Source organism: Photinus pyralis, unplaced genomic scaffold, assembly GCF_008802855.1.
Source record: "Photinus pyralis isolate 1611_PpyrPB1 unplaced genomic scaffold, Ppyr1.3 Ppyr1.4_unclustered_Scaffold3318, whole genome shotgun sequence".
Lineage (NCBI taxonomy): Eukaryota > Metazoa > Arthropoda > Insecta > Coleoptera > Lampyridae > Photinus > Photinus pyralis.
In genome coordinates, this window is record NW_022171375.1 from 35354 (window position 1) to 55533 (window position 20180).

General features: G+C 38.1%; 1 protein-coding gene and 2 long non-coding RNA genes across 3 annotated transcripts; 2 read left to right on the forward strand and 1 right to left on the reverse strand.

Annotated features, from left to right (window-relative positions):
* The first annotated feature begins 1348 nt into the window (after positions 1-1348).
* LOC116182044 (piggyBac transposable element-derived protein 3-like) lies at positions 1349-3323 on the forward strand. The gene is made up of 2 exons (XM_031502537.1): positions 1349-1377; positions 1589-3323. The coding sequence occupies exons 1-2, from the start codon at positions 1349-1351 to the stop codon at positions 3321-3323; spliced, it is 1764 nt and encodes a 587-aa protein (XP_031358397.1).
* A 13389-nt stretch (positions 3324-16712) lies between these two features.
* LOC116182051 lies at positions 16713-17933 on the forward strand. Its single transcript, XR_004147402.1, has 3 exons — positions 16713-16854; positions 16907-17138; positions 17812-17933. It is a non-coding gene; the product is annotated as an uncharacterized LOC116182051 (long non-coding RNA).
* Positions 16902-17236, reverse strand: LOC116182052. The gene is made up of 3 exons (XR_004147403.1): positions 17179-17236; positions 16967-17123; positions 16902-16920 (listed from the first exon to the last, which is right to left on the reverse strand). It is a non-coding gene; the product is annotated as an uncharacterized LOC116182052 (long non-coding RNA).
* Positions 17934-20180: the final 2247 nt, after the last annotated feature.

A 20180-nucleotide genomic window follows, 5' to 3' on the forward strand; every position in this document is an offset into this window, starting at 1 on the left:
ATTATATAACTGTTGTAAATAACGTTTTACTGCACTTAATGACCAGATTGCAGAGTCATGTACTGCTCCAGGAAAACGAGCGTTGCAATTTAATATACGTAACTCTGAATCGCATATCTGAAATCTGTCTTTAGTCTACATGTCATTACAGGTAGAACTTGCTTACTATTTGGACATTGATACTATAATATCCTTTTCTATTACAGTACGCCAAACCTGGATGTATTGGGTCATCTTTTGGTGGTGCAATTATTACAACACGAGTGCAATCAATAGCCTCAATAATTCCTGGGAAGTGAAACTTTTCCATGAATCTACAATTTCATTCGTGTTTATTTAATTTGTATCAACAATATTTTACCCTGCTTTTATTGTATTAAACTTAGCATCGGTTTGAGGAAATACGACCCATTCTCCTAACAGATTTTGCACAATTGCATCTGTAACCTTAGTTAGAATTCGAACGTAGATTGCTCCATTACAGTGACTATATTTCAGCCAACACACTTTTGGTAGCTTCCATGGCCCAAAAAGTATAACACACTTAGCACCTGAAATCTAAATTAAAAATTAAGTCCCCCTATCTGACTTTTCTCAATTGGGTATTGCCGAAATTTACAAATTTAAATGTATTTCAAAGCAATAAATCTATTATCTGTATCTATTAACTGGATTCGAAAGTTAAAGACGCTTATATTGCTTTGTTACATGGAACGACGGTATGTGACATCAACACCATTGAATGAAATTGATCCCCTAAATGAAACCCCTTTTTGTAATAAGCAATGCTTAATATTTGGGTACTGGAGTTATGCAAGCAATTAATACGAAATGTATAATTGATTACCCATAGTTTGTTAAAATTTTATAGTAGAGTCTACCAGTTTTTCAACACCAATTGTGCCCAAATTTTAAAAAAAGATATAATTTAAACGAAAACTCTTTTCTCAGTACAATAATAGTTCAATTTCGCGCTAGTGTTATATACAATCTTTTTTCTACAACTGAACCGATTGTTAATTAAATTTGCTTTTAAGTTCAACTTTGTCATGTGTGCGAAATACTTTTTTTCATTGTTGACGGTTTCGCGCACGTTTTCAAGAGCAACCTTACTTACCCGGTTAGTCCGGTTGTGAAAAAAAATAAAGCTGTCCATGATCCTACTGTTCTTCATGTAGGTCGCCATGTTTGAGGCGTGATATTGGTTAGTCACGTGACCCCCCTGCAACCAGCGACCGTGTACCCTTCACCACTACACGCCGTACACGTGACGTGAATGGCTTGAGTTATTAAAAATATTGCTGTTTGCAGTGTTTGTCATCAGTGCCGATTTATCCAAAGTAATATCATGAGTGATTTGCTGGTCAAGTTTGATAGGTAAGTTTTTTGTACTTGAAGTGACTTTCCTGCTTTGCATTGAACATTTAGTAACATGATAGTTTATGGTTCAATTGATTTTTGTAATTTTCTTCATTTCCAAGTCGTAAAATCTAACCGTCCTACATCTAGTCCAGTCCATCAGCGTAATTTTTTGGCGGTTTTGCATTACATTGCTTTGCTCTATTTGAAATGAGATGTTTGGTTTTAGGGGGTTTTCCCTACAACAGGCCCTTGCTATACTTGAGGAGGATGACGATCTAGTAATGGACGAGGCCGGGGAGATCAAGATCACCATATTTCCCCCCGAGAACGCTTGTGGGAATGTGACAGACGAGGATTCGGGCGCTGGAGACTCAGCCATTTTAGACAATTTACCGGGAAGTCAACTTCCAGCACCTGCTGAGGTCAACCTTCGTGGGAGTGTTGATGACAACGATCAAGGTAGAAGTGACAGTGAAGGTGCACTCCGTGGTAGGCCTCCACAACAGAAGACGCAAACGGGGACACGAAAGAAAAAGAAGAACTATAATTGGAAATTAAACAAAGATCTTGAAGCTGATGAGAGCATGTGGCCGGTAAAGGAAGGGCCGAGCAATAACCCTACACCTATAGAAATATTTTCTCAGTTCTTCCATGAAGACGTTTTGGACATGATAGTGAAGTTTACGAATCAATACGCAGCCAAACATAATAAGCTGGGGGATGTTTCAAATAATGAAATGAAAGCCTTCTTAGGCATCCTTCTTCTAAGTGGCTACGCTCCAATGCCTCGTCGGAAGATGTACTGGCAGAGTCAAAAAGACACGAACAATCAACTGGTATGTGAAGCTATGTCGAGAGACCGCTTCACCTTCAGCATGAGCAACTTCCATGTCTGTAACAACGATGAGCTCGACGCCAATGACCGGTTCGCCAAGTTGAGGCCGCTGTTCAAGATGATGAACGAGAGGTTCCAATCCTTCGCTCCGCACGAAGAGAACCATAGCGTGGACGAGACTATGGTGCCGTACTTCGGACGTCACGGATGCAAGCAGGGCAAGCCGATCAGGTGGGGCTTCAAGTTTTGGACTGGAGCTACCCCGAAAGGATACGTGGTTTGGTCGGAGCCGTACCAGGGAAAATCAAGTGTCAAACATGACTTTGGACTTGGCGGATCGGTCATCCTTGCTTACACGGAAGTGTTAAAAAATATGGACATGCAGCCATATCATATATTTGTTGATAACTTCTTCACGTCAATCCCTTTGTTGGAGGAACTGAAACGCCGAAGGTTTCGAGCGACGGGCACTCTGCGCGACAACCGGCTGGTGGACTGCCCTGTGAAGAGGAAGCAGGAGTTGAACAAGCAAGAAAGGGGCACGATTTCGTATGCAGCGGATACAGAGAAGAATATTGTCGTGGTCAGCTGGAACGACAACAACGTAGTAACAGTTGGCAGTAAAGCCTCCACTGTGCTGCCACTACGCCAGGTCTCGCGCTACTCGCAGAAACTCAAAAAAAGAATTGAAGTACCTCAACCGCACTTGATATCTGCATACAACCAGAGCATGGGAGGTGTGAATCGTAGCGACCAGAATGTCAGTTTGTACCGAATTTCAATCAGAGGCAAAAAATGGTACTTCCCCCTTGCCATGTACATTGTGGACGTTGCCGAGAACAACGCGTGGAACGTTCACCGACAGAATTCTGGCAGACTGGACCACCTAGAATTCCGTCGACAAATCGTGGCAGCTCTGCTTCCAGCAAACAAAAAGTCTGGCCAAGGAAGACATAGGATGTCCCAGGCCGAGCTGGAGAATCCTATGAGGTTTGACTGTTTGGAACACTGGGTGGTCCAGCAAGCAAAACAAACCAGGTGTGCTCATTGTCATGCTAAATCGACAACCAGGTGCGATAAGGGCTTCCATGTTAAATGTTTCATTGCCTACCATAAACGTACTTAGTTTGAAATAAAATTTTGAAAGTTGAACTGGATTTATTTCTAGGAAACGTATCCTCTCCTGTCTTCCTACCGTCCTATATGTAGTCCACTGGCAAAACTGCTGTAGTTCTGAAAGTTTTAACAGTAGTCCCAAAATTTCAACGGGTAGGTAATTAGAAAGAATGGATTCACATTTTAAGATGTTAAAAACAAAAATGTTGAATAGCAAAAGTTATCCGGACCTTGAGCTACCGAATTCTGGCGTTCTGACAAACGGTTAACCCAGTTGCACCTACCGTCCTATATGTAATAGGACGGTAGGTGCAACTGGGTTGTCAGGCAGATCTTACATCAGTGTGTGACATGTTTCAAATCAAATCCCAACTAATGAGTTTAAGAAATTATTTAAGTCAAAAGAATTCCAAACCAATTTTATTGATCAATTGTGTGTGAAAGGTATTCAGTGGCACTTTATTCCTCCCAGAGTTCCCCATTTTGGTGGGCTTTGGGAAGCAGGCATAAAATCGGTAAAAATACACCTTAAGCGAGTGAGTGGAACCGCTTTGTTAACTTACGATGAGATGTATACTTTGTTGACTCGAATTGAAGCGATCCTTAATTGACGTCCTTTACTTACATTAACCAACGATCCAAATGACTTAAACCCATTGACTCCTGGCCATTTTTGAAATGGTGACTCACTTACGGCAATTCCGGAAGGAGACGTCACCATGTACAAAGTAAATCGATTAAAACGTTTTGAATTAAGTCAACATTTCTGAAAGCGGTGGTCATCAGAATACTTATCCCAACTTAATCATCGTTCCAAGTGGAAAACCGGAAATCAAAACATCAAAATTGAAACCATAGTGATTGTTCATGAAGACAACATTTCACCACTACAGTGGCGACTTGGTCGAATTAGCGACACACATTAAAACACGCGATGGTGAAGTGAAACGTGCAGTGACAAAAATGAGTAGGTAAACTACCTATCGACGACAACGAGTGTTAAATGTTATAGTTTTAGTTCAGATTGTTAAGTGTTTTAGTTTTAGTCCTCATAGACAATGAATTCTTCTGGACGTAATAACATTGCATCTTAGTTAATTTTATACCTATCATTTTATTGTAACATCATCAAAATATCATTAGCCTACTTTAGAATTTGTAAAACTTTATATCAATATGTCTCTAATTTATATATTCATTTTGAAAGTATCTTTCAACGGGGGCGGCATGTTCCAGTCCAGGTTTCGGTCATGCATGCTTTATATTATGCACCCCAATTTAGTTAACTTGACATTTAGCGTTAAAGATAAAATATATTACTTAAGCTGCTTTCGTTTCACACTTGCGAATCGCTCCGAGCAATTCTCTGGTGTGTTCTTTTCTATTGGGGCGTAAAGCCTCGGAGGCGATATTTGACCATTTCCCCTTTCCCCTAAAGCCCTTGATTTTTTTTCGGGCGTCATGCCTAGTTTTGAATAATTGAGGTTAAGTAATCGTCTTATTTGCTATTGTCGGTAGTACGCTAAAGTTAGCGAAATATGGAATAACAACATTGCTTTTCAGCTTTTTGTAGGTATATCTGCTTCGCAATTTTAAAAATGGAAAATACGTTTATGTTGAGGCTGGAGGATGCAGAAACGGGCATAGCGTACAATCTACTTCTTCCTGAAAGTGATTTTGTAAAAGCACAAGAAGGCGAGGAATCTTTTTCATTCTACACATCTATGTACTTGAATTTTATTTTATATCCTTGTTCTTAGACTATGAGTTTGCTGCAAGATTACTATTCCATGCGAAATGTACTGCACCAAGACCTGGAACTTCCACAACACCTGCTGCTATACCTTCGACAACACCAGTTACTTTGATGCCATCTATCTAACTATCAAATTCCAAATTTAACTATTACTTTGAAAATACTCCAAATTTGGGGCATAAGGTTCAGATATACAACTGTTTAATATGCCGCCATGGGCACCAGCGACCCTAAATCATTCAGAAACGACCCCTAGAACGCCGAAATTCGTCAATTTTTACAGGTTAAAACCTTTGAACAAAAGTGTTCAAATTTTGAACCCACACGAAAATTTCGGTGGGTGCTGCGGGCCAAAAATTTTATTCGGACCTAATAAACATGTGTACCGAGTTTCATGCTTTTGTCACAAAGTGCAGCGTTTACCTCGATATTCAGTTGTACCGCCTACGCTATATTAACATTTCTTTGAATCGCACTCACTTCAGGCAAAAATTGAACAGCAACACTTTATTGGCTCGAAGAAGATGTTTCGATTTGATTTTTCTCTTTAAACTGATTAATGGTCATTGTGATAATTCCTTGCTGCTTCAAACAATAAACTTTAATGTACCCGAGAAACATCTTAGATACACTCACCTTTTCTCTATTAAATCCTCCAAAACTAACTATCTCAAAAACCTACCCATTGAGAGATTTATGTGTTTAGCTAATAGTTATCCATATATTGATCTATTCAATGTTTCTCCAAATTTACTCAAACAAAAGTTAAAATTACATCTCACATATGTTGATATGGATTTTTATCAGAAACGTTAACCATAGCACTTTTGGAATGATAATGTAGCATGTTTGTTTATTAAGAGTATGTTATAGGTATAAACGGTAATGTATATTATTATTGTGAGGTATTATATTAATTTAATTTAATTAATTTTGTATATCATGTTTTTTTATGTGTAATAAGCCTAAATGTATATGATGTTCCATCAGATATACGCTTTTTAATGAATGTGCTCTGGGTCACATTTACACACGTAAACTTTTTAGTCTTTCGTTTATCCCCGAATTCCATTCGTCTCGCATTTACTGCAATAAACAAATCCGCATCTAAGATGTAAATAGAATTGGGCTGATTAAGTCTAATATAGCGCTCTAGGTCTCTAATTTCTACCCCAGTGTCCTGCCACTGCTGTATAGATTCAACCCTTCCATCAAAAACTCCCACCAAATGAATACCTTTTAGAATACTTTCGAACTGAACGTCAAGTAAAAATCTCTGGAACTTCCCCGTCATTTTGTGTACCGTTGCAGACATCATACTTTAAACTTGTTATTGTTATAGGTAATTTATTATTGTTGTTCTTTTTTGGGGTTTTCCTGTAAATAAATATTATTATTAATTATTAATTAATTATCGTCACTGTTTATGTATCTACCTGCATATACAAATTTATCTGAAGTATTTTGTTACTCGTTTGAGATGCTAGAAGGGATTGTTCGATATATTTGATCAACATGTCGCTTCCACAATTTTTGCGAACCTAAAGTTTGACATAAGTATACCCGAGGGCCCAATACCTTATGAATTTTAGCTCGAGTCCAAGATCTTTTATTATTATTCCGATAATCCCGGATATCATCCCCCACCTCAAAGATTTCTTTTCTACCCTGTTTAGTAGGCTTTAATTCTACTGTCGTCTGTTTTTCCTTAGGTCTAACGTTATCTAGTCGGATTCAAAGTTCTCTACAAAACATCATACTTGCTGGAGTTCGTTTTGTAGTGCTATGCACCGATGTTCTGTAATTTAGAAAATATCGTGCAATTAAACAACTAGTAGAAACTACTACTATTTTGTTTGTCCGCAAAAGCTTTTATCAAGGCGTTTTTTACAGATTTCACTGCATTTTCGACTGCACCATTACTGCAGGATGGTATGGTGGAATTAAAGTATGTTTGATACCATTTAATTTGCAAAATTGTTGACATTCAAAAGATCTAAGTTGAGATCCATTGTATGAGACTATTTGATTTGCTATGCTAATCCATATTTCGAAAATATTAATCTGATTACATCAATAGTAGCATGTGCAATAGTTGTTGAATTTCAACTACTTCTGGCCATCGACTGTACAAATCAATTAAAACAAAAAACATTTTGTTCTTTATTGGTCCAAAAAAATCAATATGTACTCTATTCAATGGGTATCTTGCTTTATTGTATGACAAAACTTCAGCTTGAGCTGACGTATCGCCTGATGATGGACGAAGCTCGTCAGAAATCGATAGCGACCAATGAATAAATTTTAATAAAAATTAGTGTAATACAACTTCGTTAACTGTTAGGTAGGTATTAATTTAATTCACTGCAATTAATGTGTCAAAAACACTTACTCTTGTATTACTCGTGGGTGAAAATATTTATGGGTTTCACCCATTTTTTCTTAAGGGCATCATCATCTTTATGAAAAGCAAAGGTAGCAACTTTGGGTCCATCTTTATACACTGAGAAAAAAAGCAGTTTACAAGATGCTGGTTAAATTCCATCTGGTTCTTATTTCTAAAGTATTGTAAAAACATGCGAAAAAAATTACAAACATTTAAGACCTCATTGTACCTGCTGGAGATCGGGCAGTATTTCTCCACAACTTGGAAGAGTGGCGTCAAATTTTTCGATCAATTGAAGAGGTTAGTTTTTTATATGCGTTTATTTATGTATTTCAAACTAATGATTCTACCTTGGTGAATAACTATTCTGAAAATCGATATTGACCTGGTTACGTGCTTAATCCTTAGCAATCGGCATGAGACAATTAATTGAGTGACCCCCCCCCCCACTCCCGCTCTTACAGTTTTAATAAATTACTATATAGGGACACACGATAAAGTCTGGTCCGATTTTAATTAAAATTGACAACAAGCCTCTGGGAACGTATATAACAATTAATTTTGTTGTTGTATATATGTAGCCGAACTCATCTAACTTAAACGTTCCATCTGAAGATATCTGCCAGTGGAAGTTATGCAACAGAAACATATCAACCAGGAGAACCCGATTTTATTTCTGAATCGCCGATTCCTGAAATCGATTCCCAATTACGATCATCCTCCCAAGGGCCTTCCTTGAATCAGGAAATCATACAGGCGGTACCCATTCAAATCGTAAGTTCCTTAGCGACTATTTTGTTTCTTATATGATGGTTTTTCTCTCTATCGGGGGTTATACGATCTGCTTAAGGGAACACCGAATGGTCGAAACATTTTGGAACGGTATCAAGCGGATGGCGTATTGGATCAAAATGGTAGAAAAAGATTACGTCATTGGATAATTGATAACGAATTAAAAGAAGACCCGGAAAAAAAATTACGAGTATTAGATTGTACAATTGGGCTCATCAAATTGCATCAATTTTCAAAAAAGAAAATTTATCAACCTATTTCGTACCATATGTATCTTTTGGGCCAGGTCTGAGGAGCTTTGCCAAAGGTAAACTATTAGATTGTCTCAATAACAGGCGAAGAAAGTAGGAGTTATAAAAACACCCACACGTCGCTCCTTTTCTCGATCACGATCCAATACCCCCGAAGACAACAGACACGATGAAACATCTTTGAATGTTACTGAGGCCAGCAACTGGCTCCAGAACAGTAGTGATCCTGGTACCTAGTGAAACAATATTGGGAAAGAACTGCAGCTTATTGACTTAAACAACTAGCCTTACAGAAGCCTACCGGTTACCACCTGGTCAGTTTTAAAATGTTGTGTGCTAAAATAGTGAGAGCTTTACACTGGTTAGAAGTAGAATTTCAAACATAAGTGTCGTCAATTGTTGTTGTTTTTATAAGTAGGTAATTATATTTTGTCCATTTACAGATTCTAGAAGACTGACATTGTATACCCTCTAGCGAAGGACAGATTGTTTGAGAGCGTCCCATTGTCCAAAAACTCCATATACAATTTAATGAAAAAAAACTGGGGCCAATCAAGGACCAAACGGAAAAGGTTACCATACAGACTCTCTTTTTTAGAGTCCCACAGAAATTGAAAGAGTGCTTCAAGTGAAGAGAGAAGCATTACGAAAAATTGGATATATATATATATATATATATATATATATATATATATATATATATAAGGTGAAGTGGGGTAATGGTAATATATAATTAGGATAGTGTAAGTTCATGAAGTAATATAAAATTAGTGCTTTGTTTAAAGGAGTCTGTAAAAGTTACATATATTGTGTGACTATTTAGTTACTTGATTCTGAGTTCCACTCAAAAAAAATTATGCAAATAAAATAGTTATAAGGATGTCGTTTTATTTATTACATTTGCCCCCTATGTTGGGGCAAACCGGATAATTGTAGTATTCTTGCTATTTAATCTATATTAAACTCGGGTATGGGGTTAATGTAAAAGAATACGTAATTTTAAACGATTTGGTTTTTATTTCGTCAAATTCCAACAAAAAATAAAAAAGTTATTGATCTTTGAATAAGCAAACAAAATGGAATTGTGCTTAAGTGGAAAAATATTTCATTTTAAAAGTAATAAATGAACACAAAACATGATTCTGCCTTATCAAAAAAGTTCTTAGCAAACGTTATAACCCTGAAACTGCAAACTAAATGTGTTACCAGCTCCTCTCCGATTTTCATGAGGTTCCGGTAGAACTTTTATTATATTTGCACTGTCCACTAATGCTGTGTCGTCAACTTGTGGCCAAATAAATTTACCTTTTCTGTACCTCAAAAACTTAACAAGCCAATCGTCACCCTCGCACTTTTCTATTACCTTCCCTACATAGTGTTTTAGGGTCCTTTTGGTTGCGAATTGTACCAAAATATACATCAATTATTTGATCTGAAATCAGGTGTTCTTCAAGTTCAGCATCTTGTACCTCCTGCCAGAATTCATTTTCACTGTCGGATTCTTCATATGTAGGTAACTCAGAAGGAGAGTCTGAATCACTTGACGAACTAGCAGCTTTTGAAGGCTTCTTCATATTGGTACGATGCAACTAGAATTACTTGGAGCAGTGATAACTTCAGCGCCAGCGGCTAATTTTCTTTTGGTGATTTTTGGAGTGGTTTGTTGTTGTCGAACGCATTCCAGAAGCAAACCTTCAAAACTTTTTTCATTTACTGGAACTGTCTCATCATTACAGTTAATTGTGTGTGATGTGCTAGGGTGGGAATTAATTAATGAATCAACTTGGCTATGAGGGCCATTGTCTGGATTGGTGTTGTTTTCATACCTTTTAGCGTCCCATCTTTTTAAGGCTTCGCAATCAAATTTATCTCGTGAAACAACATCTCTGTTATAAGGTTCGATACCGGCTTTCCTAAAGCCATTTACAATTGTATTGGCATCGGTATCTCTCCATGTTTCTGCGATAAACTCAGAAAACATTTTTTTTTGTAATTTACGACTCAGATTCTGTCGTTGCCACTTTACTAATTTCTGATCCCATACGCATTTAACCGACTTAAAGACGGCCAAGTCCAATGGCTGAAGTAAATGAGTAGTATGTGGGGGCAACTTTAATATTGTTACACCTTCTTGTTGTGCTGTTTCAACAACTGACGGAGTTACATGTGTTGAATGTCCGTCGTAGATAATTATCACGGGCCTTTGTTCACCCAGGGCAGGAATGACTGTTTTTTTGAAATAATTAAAAAAAATTTCGGAATCCATCCAGCCTTTTTTGCTTGCTGCGTATGACAATCCGGGGAAAACATTATCGGGGGCCTGCCATTGATCCCAAATATTTAGTCCCTTAAAGGTGGTCCTTTTTGGCCAGCCGCACTAGCCAATAAGCAGACGTATTTTCACGACCAGGCGTGCTCGTAATACGGGAGCACAGCACGGCTTTCCCCTCTTGCCAACTACTTTAGTTTTGCTGGGATCTATTGAAAAACTGCTTTCGTCAAGATTCCAAATTTGGGTAGCCTTTCCTTGAATGTTCAAATCAGTCAATGTTTTCTTAAGAAGATCAAAGTAGCCGTAAATTATGAATGGATCTGTGGCCTTCTTTCGTGCATATTCTACTGACCGAGGAACTTTGATACTTAAATTGTGCCTTTTTTTGAACCCAAGAAACCAATCAGTACCTGGAATCCCATCCTTGAAAGGAGTTTGGATTTTATTCTCCTTTACAAAAACGGAAACAAGCTCTAAAACCTCATTTTTACTCAGACCAAAACCCCATTTTTCTAAGGTAACTATGCCTGCAGCTAGTTGAACTTCTTGTTGCTCTGTTAGAGCAGTCGAACGGCCCCTACTCTTCTGTTTCTTTCCACGGGTTCCTTTCACATGAGTATATATGGTGCAGTATGGTATATTGTATGTTTCTGAGGCCTTATACATGGTCATACGGCCGGCTTCAATCTCTCGAAGCGCTATTACTAGATCTTCTTTAGAATATTTAGGATCTTCGCATTTTCTTTTGTAAGAACGAACCATATTTTCTGCAAACAAAAAAGTACCTAGTGATGTGGGGCAAAAGCAATAATAATGGGGCAAATGTAATATAAAACTTATCACATTTACCCCACGCCGCGATATTGCTGAGGCAAATGTAATACAGGTATATATACACAACAATTAACTAAACTAGTACGATTTCTTATCAAACCCATTAAGACAATGTTATTTCCTAACCAAAAACCAAAAAAAACATAGTACTTACCTTTTATTTAATTGAATAATGTTACAATTATATGGAATAATATTCGAATAAGTACACTCCAATCAATTTATTATGAACTACAAAATAATCGGTCCAACTGTATCGTGGTTACAATTAAGACTAACTTATAGTTTTACACACCCTTCCGATCCTGCTACCCAGACGGGTTTTTATGCTTCCTTCTTTCATAGAACATTTAGTTAAAACAAAGACAGTAAATAATCCCTTATGTCAGTATTCTAATTAAATTACCCTTGACGAAAAATATAAAATGCCTAGACGAGAATAGGTCCTTTGTTAACTACTTACATTCTAGTTTCTTAACTGCTATTTATTACCTATACTAACTATACTTATTTATATTAGGAGGGCCCAGACTAGTAATAATAATCAAAAATTATTGGCACCGCGCAGTCACTACAACGCTAACCTCAAAAGCAACACAAACCGCCGGCACCTGTTCGTCGAACTGCGGATCATAAAATCGATCGCTGTCGACACGGTGCATTACAGGAGGGGATTCTCGATCCGTAAAGGACGAAATTATCGAAAGTTACGGACTTTTTAAAAAATGTGAACCCTGTGTATATATATATATATATATATATATATATATATATATATATATATATATATATATATAAATAAAATGTAGATATCCCTGCGCAAGGCTTAAATATTACATTCAAATCGTTTGTTGCATTGGATATCAAATATCCCAATGAAAGTTACGCAGTGTGGTACTTCTTACGGGACGTTATTTACAATATAAAAGCGCAGGGGAGTAAGAAATTTTACAGTAGTGCCACAAGCTTTGCGATAGAGTATGAATCGCAATTGCAAATAATGAATAAAGACTGAAATTATAGTAAACTTGAAATCACGAATCTTTGTCCCTGCGTCATTGATTTGTGAATCAATTTCAGACAAGTTTTTTATCGATTTCGCATACTTGACAGATATTACAGTGTTTTAGCGTATGTCTGAAATTGATTCACAAATCAATGACGCAGGGACAAAGATTCGTGATTTCAAGTATATCTAAATTTTGTATGTAAGAATCGATTTGGGCATTTTTACGTTAAATATTATCCACTATTATATCCACTCTAAATAGTATAAGTAACTTACAAGGCCTTCATGTTATCTTTGCCGTAAACAATTTTCATCTCCCAAATTTTTAATTTCCCATTTTCGACTGATTCATAAGCTTACCAATACAAGTGACTTTCAGTCGTAGATTCAAATTTCTCGAAAGCACTGGCAAATTTCTGAAACCTGTAGATGTCACTATAGGACAACATATGCAGCTTAGTAAAGGTGGTGTTATGGAACCTAAACCCTTAACTTGTCAATTTATTCCAATCAGATTAGTTCTGAAATGCTTTTTTGAAATGGAAGGTGTTTATTTAAAATGTTATCAATATTTACAAGACTTAGCATTATCAAATGATAAACGCATATATAATGTAAATATACCTTACTCCTATTAATATACTATGATGAATTCGAAACTGGCAATCCTTTGGGTGACCATGCTAATATACATAAATTAGGTGCTGTTTATTGCAGTGTACCAATTATACCATACGAATATTGATCTGAACTACAAAACATTATGTTATGCATGTTATTACACTCTAGCGATCTATAAAATGTTGGAATGGAAGTAGTATTTCATACACTTGTTGAAGAACTAAATTATCTAGATTCAAATGGAATAACAGTTTCAGTTGATGGACTAGAAAGAAAAGTATATTTTAAATTGGTTTTAATACAAGGCGATAACCTAGGTTTGAATACAATCCTTGGATTTAATCAAAGTTTCCGTAGTAATTTCTATTGTCGATTATGCAAAACACCTCGAGATGTAATTTACAGTCTAAACTAGTTTCACATATCGCCACTTGAGGGCTTTTTTCGACATTCCCACAGAAATGGTTAATTTTCTCAAAAAAATTACATGCGTTGGTTTGATTTTTTTTTCATGAAAAAGTAGTTAAATGATACCTAAACAAGCTCGCGAAAACCGCATCGATATCTTGTTCCTAACCTAAAATTTAGGTCAAAGAAAATTTTATACCCTCAAAATTTTATTTGTTCAAGCTAATTTTTCCGGAATTGTTTTTATTATATAATTTGTGGCCCTAAGGTGGATCGATTTAAAAAAAGGAAGCTTTGAATGCTGCCGTAAATGCTCGAAATGCTGGCCATCACGATATATATATATATATATATATATATATATATATCGAGATGCAGTTTTCGCGAACTTGTTTAGGCGCTGAGACCTGCACTAATCTGGGATTGATATATATAGTGTGTTAGGTCTCTTGCATTGTGAGCCGCAGACATAATTGCTTTCATCTCCGGGTTCATTTTCGATGGAGCCAAAACGGTACAGTTTAACGGTTTTCCTAACAGGGAAGCTATCTCGTCTTTCGTTAAGCTAGAAACTAGAAATATAATAGGACCATCTTGGAGTCAGCGCAGGATGTAAATTAAAACCGGTTACGGCCGACTGTCCCCGATTGTCACCTAGTAACTGTAAGGTTTCCTCCGAAACATCAAGATCGTCTTGTAAAATCAACACGTCATCGTCATTGTTTGACCTTTGATTGAAGGGAGACCGCGTCCTGTCCTGTCGCTTGGAAATCCATCCCCCGCGGTGAAAGATCCGCAACAGCGTTTCTATTTATAGAGACGGCCTTGCGCTGATAAATCCGGTCGTCGACTCGCTGCACTACTTGAGCGACTTCGACTACATTTATTACGATCCGCAACCTGAGCGACCTCGGCCCCCCAAAAAATCTGGAGACACGGAACGGTGCGAATTCGAATCCCTCGGACTACGACCTTCGCGACCTCTAGGGCTCTCCCTTGGAAACGAAGGAGAAAAAAGCCTTTGTTCCCGATTAAGTCGTTTAAGCTCTCGTTTTCTAAGCAATTGAGTTTTTCCGCCAACTCATTTCGGCTTCCAGAACGGCTGCGCTTGTGTTTCTTTGATTTGCCCATGCTAATCCTAAAAAGGAAAATACGTTCCGACGGTTTTTGTATTGGTTTTACCTGTATGAAAAAATAACGTAATAAAACTCGTAACCAAACCTAACAATTAGCGTGTGCGCAACGTGAGCACCAAAAAGTGAATGAAAAGCGTTGTCGAATAGGGAGAGGTTTTCATCTTTAAACTTGGTGCGCGGCGAGTTGCTGCGAAATAAAATTACTATCTGATTAGGAGAATACAAATTCACTACTAAACTTGGATTTATACTCAGTAGCCGGCTAACATTCAACGTGAGGGTCGTAAAGTTCGGTATTTGCTACTACAAAACTCAAATCTTAAGGGCGCCAGATCTAGCGAGGTAATAAATCCTCTTGATCAAGGAGGATAGGCTCTTCCAAGCATAGCATAATGAAGGTGTAAAAAAACTAGGTATTGTGGCAGAGAGGAATTTAATACGTCTGTATTTCGATTTAAAATTAAATATGATTAGTATGTAACTACAAATTATAATTGTGGTGTGAAGCACGGTAACAATAATAAGAAAAAAACTAATAGGATTAATTCGTCCACACCGCAAATAATCAACAGTGTCAACAATATCTTACTACGGTAATTAATACGGGTTCTGGATTCGCTAGCTAGCCCCGCACCCTGTTTATATTTGGGCCAAATAGAGGTTCGTACAAATAGCCCTCCCAAACTGAGAACAAAACGAATTTTCCTTCACAGGTAAGTATTATCATGAATGTAATTATTTGTAATTAAATGGTAAGAATTAACTCTTTTGATTTCAGTTTACATAGCCCTTGAAGAGGGTTCATCAACTCAAAGCCACAAAAATTGTAAGTATGCAAATACAGGTTAATTATGACACGTGCCGCTTTCCCGCGCACCGCCGCTTGTTGGGCTCAGAGAGGCAGATAAAATCTGCCTCCGTCGCCTTCGCTCTCGCGTAGGCGACGTCCATCGCCCTTGAGCTGCAGTTCGCGTTCAGCTGCAGAATCCGGAGCGTCCTGTCCCTCCTTCCCGTCATCATGTTATAGCTTGCAACTCGTCCGCAATGTTCTAAATAACAAATTACAAAGTTTTAATACTACACTACCTATCAATTATTTATCTTACCTCAAACTTATGACTACCATCCTAATATTCTAATTCGACGTTGTTTCCTAACTATATACACTAATCAAATTCCCAATTGGTATTCTCTGTAAATGATAGCTTTAATAATTTAGAAAAGTTGTAATTAAATTTTGTAACGGTTAATTTTCTATATTTTCTCCAGAATCTAGGTTTAATTTACATTCAATTCGGGCGGCAGGTTGGGAATGTTTTAAGGGCAGGTCTACCTTAGAGGCTTACGTTCACTTCTTTCATTTTCCTTTCGAATGTAAGTTTCGCTCCTCTATCTGAGCTCTTCACTCTTCATCTTTCCTTGTTTTCTATTCTATGGGACGGGTTTCAGGAGTACTCTATTTTCTGTCAGCTCCAGGGGTTGGGCTATTTTTTTTATTGGGGATTTTCCTGGGTTTTAATTTGTTTGGGGTGGATTGTTTCGCTTATTGAGCAATATAGTGGGTTGGGTTTGGGTTTTTACTTTATGTCTTGTCCATTAATTACGGGTTATAACATTTCAATTTCCTAGTTCATTGTTCCTTTCTCTTCTGTGATTTCACATCTTAATCTTACTGATAAAATCGAACTGTTCACATTTAAAAATCTTCCTATTCTTTCTCTCAGCTTATCTAGGTCTTCTTTCTTTGTCATACAATTTGAATTTAGGAAACTTTCGGTTTCCTTATTTGTATTACCTAATAGATAAGGGGAATCCCTAGTTCTCTTGATTTTCCCCGAATTCATTCTTCCTGTGGCATTGTAAGACACTTGTCTGTATGTGGTGAAGCTACAAATTCTTAACTGGGTTTTATCCGGCTCATCTGTGAGGATTATCAAGAATTTAAGCTACATTTACGCCGTAATTATTATTTACTTACATTTCAATTGTTCCAATTGTGATTTGGCGTTTTACGCGTTATGCGGATCATTAACCACATGGCAGCATAAAACTTAGGCTCGTTCAACACCTGTAGAGGTAAGCCAACTTATTACCATCTTGCACGGGATTTAGGCATAAATTCTTTTAGCCATTCTATTCTCTCTGGAAATCAATTTTATATAATTAATCGAACGTCACTGGACACTACCTATTCTTCCGTCTTCGTCAGCGTCACTTCTATTTCTTCTATCAGAACTTCAGGATAGCACCAAGGGTTATCGAAGCCGAGGCACACCTATTGTTGTACCTACCCCGAGTTATACCAGCTTCCGAGGAACCATCTTCAGTTATACAACCATCGGCAACTAAAACACCAAAAGGTCAGCAACCTCTCCCAAAACTACCCCTGAAGTTACTCACTCCCTTTCTTCTCTTCCCTTACTCCTTCTTATCTTTTTCCTCTTATCTTATCTCCCTGTAATCTCTTGTCCTCAGTGATGCATTCATATCCTTAATCATTCACCTCACACATACCCATTTATTCAATAAAATCTGTTTATAATTATAATTTGTGTAAACTAATATTTGACAACTACCTTTGTAGTTCAAGTATAAAACTGTCAGGTGCAATACAACTACCGCTTCATGGTGATTCATTTCAACTAATTTAAATTTTTGTAAGACTAAAACAAGAGTTACCTAAATCTGAATAACTGCTGTCTGTCTGCAGCACTATAATTGCACGTCTCGATGAAAGATCTTTCCACGGCAACCTGCAAACCTTAACTTTGATCAATAACATTGACCGGTATACGTCTACTGGCACTAAACTTTGTTATACTATTCTTGTTGCCGTCAGGTATAATTTCGTGCGTGTATAATTCTCACACCACCTAATTTTGTTGTCCTGTGAATTGCAAAAACCAATTTTATCACTTCACCTAATTAATCTATCTCTTCAGAACTTTATATTGACTACCGAATAAATAAATATTGTGCACCTTTCTTCCTTCGCCTACTTCGTCTCTCCTACTTTCTTTTATTTCTATTTAGTGTTCCTGAGTCTGACTTCAGCCAGTTTCGTCTGCTTTGGAAGCGGAAGCAGAACCATCCACGATCTGTTTGATACCTTATATACAGCTTCTGGCGCCTGGGATTTTTTTTTTTGTACACTTTTAGTTTAACCTCGACCTACACCGACGAGCGGCCGGCAACAGATCTTTGATCACCGCTGTAACCAGGCTACGTGTTTGTCCAGATTTTCCTTTGTGTTTGTTTTGTTTTTTTTTCTTTTTTCCCTTTCAGCGTGTCTCACGGATGCGGAGCGGTGACAATTTACCTTCAGGCTGCTTCAAATCTGATAAAACAAACTACTTATACTGATTCCCAACTATACCATCAATTCGATCAGCCAACCAGTATCAGATACCTACAGGAGCTAGGAGATAAATCCTGATAAACAGTGAATTCCAATAATTATAATTCTCTATCTCCCTAGCCGCACGAAAAGCTAACCCAATCTACTCTACCTCGAAAAATATACGTTTTTCCCAAAATTGATATCCCAAGAATTTCCAAGTGGGAAATGACCTTATGATAACTAAATTGTTAAATCTAGTTTTAAATTTGCCTAAAACTATGCAAAATATCATACAGCTCTAACCTGAACTACCCTAACTATCTACTACCTACCCTACACACTATTTCAAATTGCTACAGAGTATCCAGGGGTAAAATTAAGTGATATCTTCGGACTGGATTCGAAGTATAATTCTAACGCATGTAGATGCTCTATTCAAACTAACTACTACTACACATGTATTGATTGTAGAATGGTGCTCATGCTGAAATTTTATTAATTAATAGATTCATGTCTTCTTTCGCGGTGATGGCTTCTGTTGACTGTTTCAGTTTTCTCTAGGCCATGCAGCACGAATCATACTCTGGTGGTGATTTTAACAGTAGTATATGTGTAGGTAATATGCCAAAAACAATCCAGAGAGAAAACGTCAGTGCTTCAAGAGCCAACGATTAACTCTGTAACGTTCTTATTCATTAAATCTTTTGACGGAGCTTGCATAATACCTTCTTCATAGTATTAGTGCTAAATATTCTAAACAGTTTCGACTGCCAAGTGTTACGTTTTAATTAAAAAAATCAAAGAAAACTTGGGAAGCATGTTTTAATGTATTTGCCCTCAAATTACGCCGCCAACCCAACTTTTCTGCCTCTTGGTTCTGTGGCGGCTCAACGAAAAGCGCCACTAGATCAGCGCCCGCCGAAGTCCGGCAAGGGCGCAAGACACGTGGCAATGTCGCGTCCGGGCAGCGCACCCTCGGCCAAACCGGCACGGCCGCGCTCCCCACTACCCAAATGGGGTTTAAAAGAGGGCGCGGACGGCCCAAGAAGCATTCGCGGTTCAGCTCTCTAGCGGACCAGAATCAACGCACTGCTCCCTAGCGTGCAATTACGCTCTGCTTTTCAGCGAGCACGCTCTGCTCTATAGCGAGCGCTCAAACCAAACACAGCGCCCCGCTCATCCATGCCGAAGACGCCCCGTACACGGAAGCGGCAGCGAAAGCACGAACGCAACGTGTTCGCACAGTTTTGGCGACGCACTCCACCTCCACGGATGGTATCTCCACTTCCACCGTCGCCGATGAAGTCTCTGCCAGTGACGCCGCAGTGGACGCTATACCTCATCGACGTACGAGGAGCCCTGTACGAGAATACGTGCCCGTGCGTCGCGACGCTCCGAGATCCTCGCCGATTCAGCTTACGGACCCGTTCCCGTCGGAACAAGGACGTGTCATGCACAAGATTGTAATTAATTGTAAATAGTTAGTTGTAGTGCAACGCCAACTTGGCAAATACAATAACCAAATAATAATGCAGTCACCTATGGCGCTACCACCCTACCTGCAATTCCTCCTCTCACTGTCAACTCGACTCAAATAAGTATAGGCAGCGCACCCTCAGGGAGACGGGTGGGGTTCCACGTTGGCCGGAACCAAATCCTAAAAGTGATACAAAAAGTTGTGGGCGCCACCGACTCGGATTCCCAACCGCTGCTCTAGTACCGGGAGTCGGTCCGTAGATGGTAATTTAAAGAAAGAATCGAGCGACAGCTCACGTACCCAGGGTACTCACACACTCTCGCAATCAAAACACAAATACATACAACTTGACTAGCCCTCTTTAATAACTATTTAACAAATCTCCAAAAAAAAATTGTAAGTAATAACAAGAGTAAATAATAGAATCTGCAACTCGTACCACACAAACCAATTAAACGGTCGCCGAATCAAGTACCCAAAATCCCCCCCTTTTTAAATGACAACAAGCAATAAATAATCCAAAATTTAAAGGACAACAATCAACCCCCCTATGACTTCGACGTCGAACACCCGAGTAGCAGGGAA